Source organism: Grampus griseus, assembly GCF_964374135.1.
Source record: "Grampus griseus genome assembly, chromosome: 4".
Lineage (NCBI taxonomy): Eukaryota > Metazoa > Chordata > Mammalia > Artiodactyla > Delphinidae > Grampus > Grampus griseus.
In genome coordinates this window covers 44107347-44119413 of record NC_138997.1, presented here as the reverse complement: position 1 = coordinate 44119413, position 12067 = coordinate 44107347, and the positions used below count along the sequence as shown (strand labels likewise).

The 12067-nt window shown below is 43.8% G+C and overlaps 1 protein-coding gene across 1 annotated transcript in view; it reads left to right on the top strand.

Moving 5' to 3' along the window:
• Positions 1-12067, top strand: part of FRAS1 (Fraser extracellular matrix complex subunit 1) — a 459773-nt gene that overhangs the window by 263294 nt on the left and 184412 nt on the right. The window contains exons 19-20 of the mRNA XM_082652906.1: positions 5007-5147; positions 7663-7806. Of these exons, the coding sequence (XP_082509032.1) occupies positions 5007-5147; positions 7663-7806 (285 nt within the window). The remainder of the gene's footprint in view (positions 1-5006; positions 5148-7662; positions 7807-12067) is intronic.

Here is a 12067-nt window from a genome sequence, read left to right as displayed (position 1 = left end):
TAGAGGGAATTGTTCTGTGTGCAGCTGTAAATTTGGTATGACCATGGGAGGAAGTGAATTCAGGAGCCCCCTATGTTGCCATCTTGGACCAGAATGCCCATTTCTTTTTTTTTTAAATAAGAAAATTCATTGATTACTTTGATTAATTAATTAACTTGCTTTGGGTGAATGGGAAGAAATAAAGTACACTGTGGTATTTTGATCTATTTAGTTCTTAAGATTCACCAAAGGCCTTAAGGCACAGACCTTTAATTAAAGAAATAAATGGGGAGGGGTCGGCGTGCTCTGTTTAAGAGTATGTTACTATTTATGAAGTTGGGATTCCCTCGCGTTAATTGAATAAGATACGTAGCATCTGTATTAAGCAACGGTCTTTAATGTACTCCCTGGAGTGCTGACATAGCTGTACAAATGCATGCCTTCTAGAAATGTTCCATCTGCTTCACTTTCCCCTTCTTGCTTTTATAGCATGGGTGTGCTAGGCTTTGGGGATAGAAAGACGAAAAAGATACAGACCACACCTTAAGGAAAGCGTGATCAAGTTGAGAAGAGTGACACTGAACAAGTAATTAAAAGAACATGATACAGGTTGTAATGGCTGTAGGCACAAAATACAGGAAGAACACAAACAAGGAGACTGACTGTCGCGGGGAGAGGGTATGAGGAAAGATTTGCAAAGGAAAACCACATCATCCGGCTGTGGAGGATTAATGGGAATTCACCAGGGAAGAAGGTGGGAAAGGGCATTCTAGGCCAGGGACACAGCAAGCGCAAAGGCATGGCGTGTCTGGAGAAGCATATCATGCATTTGGTACTCCTGCAGTATAAAGTCCAAAGGGGTGAGTTGTAGGGAGTGATACTGGAGACACGGGGGTGAGTCCTGTCTTGAAGGGCTGTGCTGTGCTCAGGAGTTTAGATGCTACAGCTTTTAGAGAACCAGTGAAAGATTTTAAGTAGGGGAATAATTTGGTCAGTTTGCATTTTATAGTGATCTCTCTGGCCGTGGTGTGGCAGGTAGGTTGGGAGAAACAGTGGGGCTGGTTAGAAAGCTGCTGATTTACTAATCCACATCAGGAGTGACGTTGAAGGTCTACACTGACGGGCCATGGGGGTGGTTAAATTGGGATATTAGACAGAGATTTATGAAGTGCAAGTCAACCTACCTTGGCTGTGTTGTGGTGATGGAAAAGTAGAAGTCTTAAGGATCTCAGCATGAGTGTCTTGGTGAATGGTGGGGTAAAGGTGAGCCAGGGAATACAAAGGGAAGACCAGGTAGGGGGTAGGATGTTGGGCTGGAGGTGGATAGTGAGTACAGTTTGGACAGAGGGAACGTGATGCCATAATTTATAACAAGTAGATAGCGATTGAGCTTGGAAATGGATACTGGTAGTATTGGGGGAATGAGGAATATGAGATACCGGTGAAACACCAAGCAGAGATATCCCTTAGGCAGTTAGATTTATGCAATTAGAGTTGAGGGTAAAAGTCAGAGCTGTACGCATAAATCTGGGACTCACCAGCATGGAGGTCATCATTAAAGCTATGGATGTTTGCCCAAGAGTGAGAAGAAAAGGGCAGAGGGTACAATTTTGGGAAGCTCCAGTATTCATGACGTAAACAGAGAAGGGCTGAAAAGAAAAGATCAAAGAGAAAGGAGACCTAGAAGTGTCTGCCAGTGTTTCCATCCACCTACCCTGCCCCCCCCCCCCACCTTCCTACTTGCCCACCCTTTCAGTCAGCAGAAACTTATTTACTGAGAACCTGTGACATGCCTGGGACAGGTATTGCGGGAGTCACAGAGATGGAGATGTGATTTTTACTCTTTAAGGGTTCCCAATCTAGTGCGGTGTTGGGGAGGTAGGTTAGATCATGTTCATTAAAAAAAGAAAGAAGGAAAAGAAGGGTGAGGGAAAGAGGGAGAGCGATTTTATTTGACTTCACTCCTTTTAACGTTCATCCCTCATCACAGTATTCCTACTGCATATCCTAGAGGATTTTGATATTTACATCATAATTTGAAAGACGTCTACCTCCAAAAATTATTTTGACTTGAAAAGCCAGGAAATTTTATATATGAAAATTGGGATGCTGGCCCACTTTTTGTGTTATTAAAAAGAAAAAAAATGTAGTAGTGTTCATTGTCTGAAATTTAAATAGAAAATAGAATGAACAAAAAATTGATATGTTTTAATTTTTTGGGGTAAAATTTTTACCGGAGTCAGCTTGACTGGAATTTACAACCATCTGAGGACACTTTTAGTACTGACACTATTAGTGCTTAAGCAGCTCAGTTATGCTTTTTCGGAAATATACTCAGCCATCAACCGGAAAGCCATTCTCTAAAAATGTAGTGTTACGTGGAGAAATTATTCATAGAACTTTTTTCAGATCTGTAATGGAGTTAGTCTTCCTTGAAGGATCTTAGACTTCAAACCAGAACTGCTGCTATGAAATCATTCCATAGCATGATAGACCCTCATAAAAGTCACTGAAATAGTGTAGACATTTCCAAAACCAGCACAGAATTGAAGTTTCATGAGCTTTTTTTAAAGATGCAAATGCCTGTAGTTGCAGAAAGAGAGTATCATAAAGAAAAAAATACATTGAGAGGAAGGTCACCCAGCATATCTTTTTCCCTCTGTGCCACACAGCAACTAACTAGCTCATTATCTATTTGGTTCTTAAACATTTCTAACGAAGGCAATTCTGAAGTCTGCCGTGGGGATGTCCAGTGAGGCTTATTTCTAAAATCTACTGGGAGGCAAAGGGCCTTTCTCCTGGAATTCTTGGCCCATCAACCTTTCAACTCATTTGTCCTCATTGCTTTCTTGTTTTGTATAATTCAATAACAATCTTTATTCACATTGAACCAGGTTATCACATTGATTTTGTGACCGAATGGAATGAGATGAAATAAGTTGTGTGCTCATAATGCGTTAATTCACCTTCTCCCAGTTTTCAATTCCACGATGATACGCTTTGATTTCCTATTTATTAAGGAGGTATAACAGGAAGAGCTAGAAATTTTAGCAATCTTGTAAAGTCTAATATGAACATATTAGTATTATCACAAATATATTTAAGTATGTAGAAGTGTGTTGCTTCCCCACGTCATCGTGGAAGGCTTTGTGTTGACGATATAAATTTAGCTGGTTTTTGAAATATTGCCACCTGACTTTCTATTACATGCTGTTTCACTTTGCGTTAAACGTCTTAAATAATGAGCTAATGTGTACCCCTCCTTTATAATATTTGCTTAGCTATTCTATTTTTTTTTAAAGAGGAAATATTTTCCCAGTGATTCTGAAAATACTTGGAAAAAAATTACTGTGACTTGTGCTATTAGAGTTGTTAACGAGGCAATGTAAAAACAAAAAAAGGAAATTATTTTAAAACGTGGAACTCTGGCTCTGTTTTTCATAGAGTAATAAATACTGTTGAACAGATAGAAAGTTCTGCAGTGTATCCAGGGAGGATAATCAGAGTTTTATCAACCAGTAAGGTGGGGTGTACTGCCCAATCCAAATGGGTCCTGGCCTTAACTCAGGAGCTGGGTCCTGGAGGCCTCCTGGTACAGGTATTAAACCTTTAGGTTCTGGGTTATGGATGAAGCAGGGTGCCAGGGTGGAGCACGAGACGGTTTAGGACAGCATCATATACCAGCCATATACCGGGAGTTTTGTACTTTAACAGCCAGTTAAACTACTGAACCAGGACATCCTAGCTCGTAACAGCCCCACATAAATCAAAGATTGAAATTTGCATTTTTATTGGGGGTTGGTGGAAATGGAGACCTCAGTGGGGTCAAATCCCATCTGGCTCTTCCAAGCTGCTGGTCTCTAAATAAATCTTCCAGGTGTTTGATAGAGGGGGCAGAGGAGGCAAAGAGGAGACTGAAGGTACTGTCGCTGCAGGCTGTGAATCTTGTCCATTGGAGAGAAGGTGGCCTGAAATGCATGGAGTCATCCCATGCATTGTCTTACAGTTGTTTCTCCAGCACCTAGACCTACCTGAGGCTTAGTAACAAATGAATGAATGAATGATTGGAGGTGAATGACCGGCTGTTTCAAATTGTAGATTTTGTTATTATTCAGATACGGTGAGGCCAAAAGATCAAGAGACGATTGCTGTAGGAGAGAGAGTTTGTTACTCACAGTTCCCAAGAGGAAGGGCATGTCACATGGGGGCCACACAGGGAAGCACTAGAGTTGGTCAGGAGGCAGAAGGAGCGAGGGGAAGACGTGGGCAAGAGGCTTTATCATGGTTTCCGTGGGAAGAAACGAGTGAGGCAGGGTAAACAACCCTTGGAGTGTCCACAACAGTACGTATAGTTTATCCCTCATTTTATACATGACGGAGAGGGAGCCTTGAGAAATTATATACCTTAGTTGAGGTCACAGAGAGTTGTGATGTGATGCTCTTATTCTCTGTTATACTCCATCCCCCATTTATCATATTGCAGTTACATGCTTGTGTGTCTGTTGATGCAGCTAGTTTGGGCCGCTCGAAATGTTGGACAGTTCTTCTCACCTGTGTATGTTCAGTCGCCATCAGAGAGTAGACATCATATTAAACCTTTGTGGAATCAGTAAGTAAGGCTCCCATCACCTTTCTCTTTAATTTGCGCAGCCTGGTCAGCGGCCCATTGATGTGTGATGGTAGAGGCACTATCTTGAGACAAGGAGACCCGTTGTGGCTTGCTGTTCTTTATCTGACATTCTCTGAGAATGGGAACATGGGAAGAAAGAAATGGATGACTCTGCAAGTGGTGATTTCCGTTTTGTGGCATTTATGCCTTTCTTAATCTGGGTTCCACAGATGCTTGCTTTGTAGGATACATCCTTGAGAAAGAAGTATGTGAGATGTGTGCCCTGTCCTTGGAAACAAAACTCAGTGAATGCGCAGAACTTATATTGATGCAGGAATGTTAACAGGAGGGACAGAGCTACAGTCCTTGTCGAATGGTGGCTTTCCTGATTGTCTCCTCTGCTTTATCTTCCTTCCAGCTTGCCACCAATCCTGTTTTGGGTGTGCAGGGAAGAGCCCGCATAACTGCACAGCCTGCTGGCCTTCCCACGTGCTGTTGGATGGGCAGTGCCTCTCCCAGTGCCCAGATGGGTACTTTAACCTGGAAGGCAGTTGTACAGGTGAGTATGTAACATGCTGGGGCATATTCCCTGTGCCCATGTTTTATCTTCATAATGCAACCCAACTCGGTAATTAGAAACCTTGTCATACCAGGGGACTAGGAATGGGCTGTGAATCCTTGTCTTGAACTTGTAGGAGTCAAGGGATGGAGTGAGGGGAACAAGTGAAATTCTGTTCATCCAATAGGGAAGTGTGGATGAAATGAAAAATTAGAATCAGCTTTACCCTCTTCATACAGTGAGGGGTGGATTTAATGGTGGTGTTCATCACGGAGATGAGCTACCACAGGTTCTCATGCATTTTTGTGGGATCAGGCGTTTGGCATTGCCTCTGCAGGTCTCTGCCCTCCTTCGCCTGGCTGCAGCCTAATAAAGCAAAAGGAGAGAGAAGTATTTATTTTCTTCCTTGACATGTCAGTCCAATATGTGTTTTTGTTTTTTGCGGTATGCGGGCCTGTCACTGTTGTGGCCTCTACTGTTGCGGAGCACAGGCTCCGGATGCGCAGGCTCAGTGGCCATGGCTCACGGGCCCAGCCGCTCCGTGGCATGTGGGATCCTCCCGGACCGGGGCACGAACCCGCGTCCCCTGCATTGGCAGGCGGACTCTCAACCACTGCGCCACCCGGGAAGCCCAGTCCGATATGTTTTTAAGAGCACCTTTATATTTCAGTGACAGAGATTCTAGAAATTGCCAGTTCAGATTAGTGCAGGCTTTTGTTGGACTCGACAAAATACTAAAATTTAAGCACCTTACTGTAGCACTGTGTTTTCTTGTATCTACAGAAAAAAAGACAAGACAAAACACATTCTATTATGATTATGGTTTTATTTCTGAAAATAGAGTGTTGAGGCCAACTTACAGGAAAAAGCCCATGGTTATGAAATCGTTTGGTATGTGTTTCTGGAATCGGAAGACAGGTAGTAAATGTATAAAATATTTTTGAAATAAAGTAACACTTGTAAGGTTCATCTGGCCTCCAACACCAAAGAGGAAATTTGCTGCGAACACAGATTGAGACCATTGAAGATCACTATTATATTCCTCCTGGAATTGTCTTCTTCCACTAGCTTTTTAGTCTCTGTAGGCCCCTGATGGGTTGCTTTACTTGAAACACTCTATCAAGCTCAGTGGTGGTGGTGGGGGGTGTTCCTGGTTTCTTTGTCACTGGGGTTGTCTTTGAACACTGTGGTCTGTCCTTATGTGCTCTCACCCTCGCCCAGTTGGTTTTCGTGTGTGGAGAATTGTTTGGGGAGGAAAGTCTGAGTAGCTCTACCTCTTCTCTGTCTGTGCCTCTGCCTGCTTGAAACCCGCAGATGGAGGGCACCGCGGGCGGCAGGGCACCAAGGTCACTGGAAATATTCTGGCAGGGAGGAAGCCCTGTGCGGTGGGAGATCGTCCTGAGAGCGCTCGTATCTTTTGGACGTGCGTTTGCAAAGTTAAGAGGCTCAGGAATGTAGAAGAGGTGATAGTTCACGCTAGCCTTCTAATCAGCAGTTCATTTTCTTGCTTGCTTTTTTTTTTTTTTCCCCTATAACTCCTTATCTTCCCTTGGCCTCCCGCCAGAAGACCTGAGAGGCAGTTGACTTTACTGGAACTCTGGGCCTTTTCTTCCCACCAGCTCTGTGCCAGAAGGGAATTCTTTGTCATCAGTTCCAGCAAGCTCTACCCAGCTCCAGCCCTTCACCTCCCCTCCTCTTGGAATCAGACAGGCTCAGACCTTCTCGTCCTTGGCAGAGAAATCCTTCCATCTCCTTCCATGCTGCCCACCTTGGCAGCACAAGTGTAGCCACAGCTGCAACCTTCTTTGATTCTTTGCCATCCTTATCTTTATTGCCTACACTTACTGGGACTCACTGCTCTTTTTCAGTGTAGTACCTCTCAGTAATTAGGTGGTTTTTCTGGGGAAAACCGCTTTGACAGTTTTGTCTAAGGGACTGAACTTCAAACATGGCTCAGGGTAACCTCCAGAAAGAGGCCTTTTTCAGTTCTTTGTATTTTAATTAAGCGTTGCTGCTAAAACAGGCATCCAGGCTGTGGCCTGGAGGGAGAGCACGGCTGGCATCCGACTCCAGTGAGAAGTTTTAGTTTCCCCTGCTGTGGATGGTTCCCCCTTTGCCTGCCCGGGATTTCTAAGAAGCAAAATGTCTCCCTCTTCTGCCTGTCTCGCTCTTTGAAGTTTAGAGAGGGACAGTCTTACCACTTGCTTTTCTGCTTTGTAATTTTGACCTGAACTTTCTTACTTATATAGATGGGGATGGTCATGCTGAGCAGCCAGTTCCCCTCATTCAGTGGTTCTAGATTCCACGTTCTGTTCACGGCCAGTGTTTTCACTGACACTAGAAATGCCGTCTTTCGGTCAATGCCTAAGGGTGTGCCAGGCTTGCTCAAGAATCTTCCCAAGATGATTAGTATTTGAAGTCTGCTCTTAGTATAATTTGTGGAGTACATTAAGTACTTCGTGTGTTTACATGCTGAGCTGCTAATTCCAATCCTGGTTCTTGTTTTACCTTCTAGAGTGCCACCCCACCTGCAGGCAGTGCCACGGCCCATCGGAATCTGACTGCATCTCCTGTCACCCTCATGTTACTCTGGCTGCTGGGAGCTGCAGGACCAGCTGTAAAGAGGAGCAGTTCCTCGGCCTCGTGGGCTACTGTGCTGGTGAGTGAGACCCCCTTCGCAGTCTCAGAAATCACTAGCCAAATGCTCGGTTCCTCCTGCCAGGCTCCAGGAGGCTCTCGTATTTGTCCTTTGTCATCAGAATACGAGCTCTCTTTGGAAGATATTTGTCTCATGTCTGAAAACTCACTTCACTGCTTCCGATCAGACATTTAGTAAATATCTGTGGATTCAACTGGAATCTTCTAATAATACTCTTGCAATTCCTGAGAAAACTTAGACCCTCATATGAATGAAGATTGAAGTCATGGTAATGGTTCCTTATGTGCATGTGGTGCACTTCAGCTTAAGAGAGCAAGAAGTATATTCAAAACAGTCACTCAGAAGACGGTCGCCCTCTTGTCTACATTATCTCCTGCTGTGGGGAAACTTTGTCACCAGCCCCAGGCACAAAAATATAGGGAGATTAACCTAGAAGTAAATCACTTGCTTCAGGAGATGGGATTTTTCCTCCTCAGTTTAGTACTCAGATCTCAAAAAGAAATAAATCAGGAAAGCAGCCTGGAATTTGGATAATAATGAAGGAGCTATGCAGTGTTTGTGTTCATCCATCCATTCCTACAACAAATATCTAATGGTCAGATGCTCCGAATAACAAAAAAAAAAAAAAGGGATGAATAAGACAATTATTCTGCCTTCAAAGAGCTTACAGTCTGGAGAGGGGAACTTACAGACTAGTGGGTTATTTTGTATTTCTTGACTCACTTCTAGGAGCAACTTGAGGAGGTTTACCTGCAGCAGCTGTTGTCACACTCTGAAGGGCTTGACTGGGGGGCATTCTGGGAGCTACTGGGCAAGTGGGAAAGCTGAGAAATCCGGTTGGATGCATGCTGGAGGGGTTGACCCGGCTGTAGGGCTTGTTCCTGGGCAGGGAGGAGGTATGGCCAGTTGTCTAGATCAGAGTATCAAGCAGGCCCCTTCAATACAGCAAGTCAATTATAGCGCTTCAAGTGTGGCTGTGGCGCCATGGTCCTGGGTGATCCAGTTCTTTTTGCACATGACCTTGGCTAAAGACTAGACATTAGAGGGAATTCCCTGGCCGTCCAGTGGTTAGGACTCTGAGCTTTCACTGCTGAGGGCCCAGGTTCAATACCTGGTCAGGAAACTAAGATCCCGCAAGCCGTGCGGTGTAGCCAAAAAAAAAAAAAAGACTTTAGGGTCCAAGATCTATACCCTAGGAAGACTGAACTGTCGAGAGCGGGGCTACAGCCAAAACAGGCTGGGATTCGGGGTAAAACCCGATTATTGAGAATGCAGACATTTTAGAGGCAATGGAAAGTAGAAGCTCAGAGATTCCAGGCTTTAGACAAACGTGATACCCCACCGCTGTAGGGTGTGAGCTGTTTGCCAGTCCTGCCAGTGTAGTCAGGATTGACTTGGGAAGTGGGCAAATAGGAGGCATTAGTGCCTCCTCTTGAAGAGGAATCTGGCAAGGGCGGATCTAACTGGCATTATAGTTTGTAAGCTTGAGTTCAGCTACTGATTCTTACTTTAGGATACAAAGGAGCAGCTAGTAAGAGGTTCCTAACATGGTTAAAGCACATTAGTGGATATTTTTTGAGAATCGACTGAGTCCAGGGTGCTGAGTTGCTGTTTGAGGGGTCACAGAGATCTTCCAGGCTACTTAAGGAGGTAAACCAAAGACACAAGTACAGCTAACAAATAGTACAAAGCAGTTTATGGATAATAACATCAATAGGCAGAATGGGTTGTAGGAGTTCAGAGGAGGGAGAAATAAAAGATCTGGAAAGCATTGTGGAGGAGATGGGGCCTAAAATTCTTCCTGAAGAATAGCTAGGATTCTGTTAGACAGAGGGAAACAAAGCAGGCTTTCCAGATGTGGTTCTACCAGGAGATGGGCGCAGGGGGTAGAACATGTGGGCCATTCATGGCCAGTGAGAGTGGTCCAACCTGGCTGAAGGACAGTGGTTTGAATTAAGGCATATTAGATGAAATGGTTGGAAAATTTACGTTGGAACCAGGGTATAGAGAACCCAAAGTTCTAGGCTGAAAAATTTGGACTGACTCTTGTGGGCAATAGGGCTATGAGAGTTTTAGGGGTGGCTGTGATAACTAAGACTATGTCATAGGCAGGAAATCTTCAAGCTTTTTGGAAGATGCATTGTAGTGAGGAGAGATTATAGTCAGAGAGAGACATTAGAAGGTTGAACCTTCATAATGGCTTTTCTATTTCCAATCTATTCTGCATGTGGACCCTAAAAATTTTATGCTGGGACATATTTTATAAATAAATGTTTATATAAGGAGATTGGAAAAATTTAACTTCTAATCAACTCTGTTCCCTCCAATGTCCAGAGCCCTCTGATGGTAAAGTAGGTGATTAGGAATTGCATTAATTTTTTAAGGCTTATAAGGGACCACTAGAATAAAGGACCATGGGACTAGGCTAAATGACTCTGAAAGTCCCCAGCCCTAGATGAGCAGGTTCCACTAAAATAAGCTGGAAGGGACACACCTTGGCTGTCCTGAGATTAGGTATATTAAGTGAAGGTTTTAAATAAGGTAACCCGTTGTCTAGTGCTTGGAAACCCTTTGTTGAGTTGAGAATGGCATAACAATATTTGTTACAGAAAAATTTGACAGATAATTTCAGTTGTTGATCTTTCGGGGAAGTGCACTGACCCCAAAGTTTACTTTTTCTATATCTATATATATATATATGCCCTTTCCAAACACGTCCCAATTCTCTCTGTAATATTGTAATGCATTCATTCGTTTATGGTTTCATCAAGCATTTTTTAAGCACACGCTCCATACCAGGCACTGTGCTAGGCTCAGGGGAGGCCCAGATGAATAAGATAAAGTGCTTGCATTCAAGAAATGTACTGTATAGTGAAGGGAGGAGATATGTGTTGAATATGTTATTACTGTGGCTATGAGATGAGCCTGTGGGACAGCACCCTAACCCAGACTGGAGTGTGTGTGTGTGTGTGTGCATGTAGTGCTGGCTGGGTACTGAAGGCTTTCTGGAATATGTCATAACTGAGATGATTTGGAAACATGAGTAAGAATTAGGAGGGGTTTGGAGATTCGGAGGGGAGAGCATTCCAGAAGACAAGCCAAAGAATATTTTCTATTCAGGCACCAGCAAAGAGTTAAGTAGAATGCCAGCCCCAAGTACGGGGGTGCTGTGACCTGAAGCAGAAGGAAGCAAGGCAGGTCACGAGGGCCTCTGTATGTTCTGTTTAAGAAGAACATGCTTTGTTATCAAGGCTGTGGGGATCTATTGAAGGTTTTTAAGGAGGGAAATGTTATGATTACATTTCTGCAAAGAGAAAGATCTGCAGAAGATTGTGTAGAAGAAGGCCTGGGGGCAGAAAGACCTTTAGGAGGGAGTTGTGAGAATTCAGATGAGAGATGAAGCCCTTTGATGAGAAAAGTGCTGAGGGGATGAAAAGCAAGAGGCATGGCTTCAATAAGCGTTAATTATACATTAGGTTGACCTATGGGGCATTGCTGTTTTGTGGGCAAAACCTGGTCAAATACTGGCAATTTTTATATGGTTCAACCTAATAGAAGCAGAAGAAGTTGGTGATCTCTTAGCCCTCAGGCTAAGGGAGAGGGAATTTGGGGGATGATTTCTGGCCAAGTAAATTCGACGAATGGGAGCATTATTTACCAAGGGCCAAAATAGGAAGATAATGTGTTTGAGCTTGGGCAGGTTGGACCCTTGGGCATCTGGGGTAGCTGTCCAGGAGGACGGTGAAAGTCTAAGTCCTTGCTGAACATAGCCACCATGAGCTTATCTGCTATCTTCAGTTTACCCTAAACCTAAGGTCCTGGAACTCTTTTTTTAGCTGAGGTGTTGCTTCAGTCAGTTGTATAACCTCCTGGAGCATTTCAATGACTTTTATCTAAACTCAGGAAGGTGTTGGGAGGAGCCCTAGTGATAGACAAAGCAGAAGGTAATTCACCCCTGCAGTGCGGTCAGTAGAGTGTATTTCCATCATCCTTGGGAAGGTCTAACGGTGGAAGCCCTGGAGAAGCACCCTCTCTGCTCCCTCTATCGTGTGTGAGCTTTGTAGGGTGGTAGCATTTACTCACAGGATTTATTCTCTATCTGAGCTGTACCTAAGATCATCATCAGAGACCTCTTAATTGCACTTAGCTGTTTAAGGAAGAAAATTACATCTAATCTATCACACAGACAAGAATAAACACATCCTGGGAACAGGTCCAATAACCTCAATGTGTTATGACATGTGGAGATGTCATACGTGTG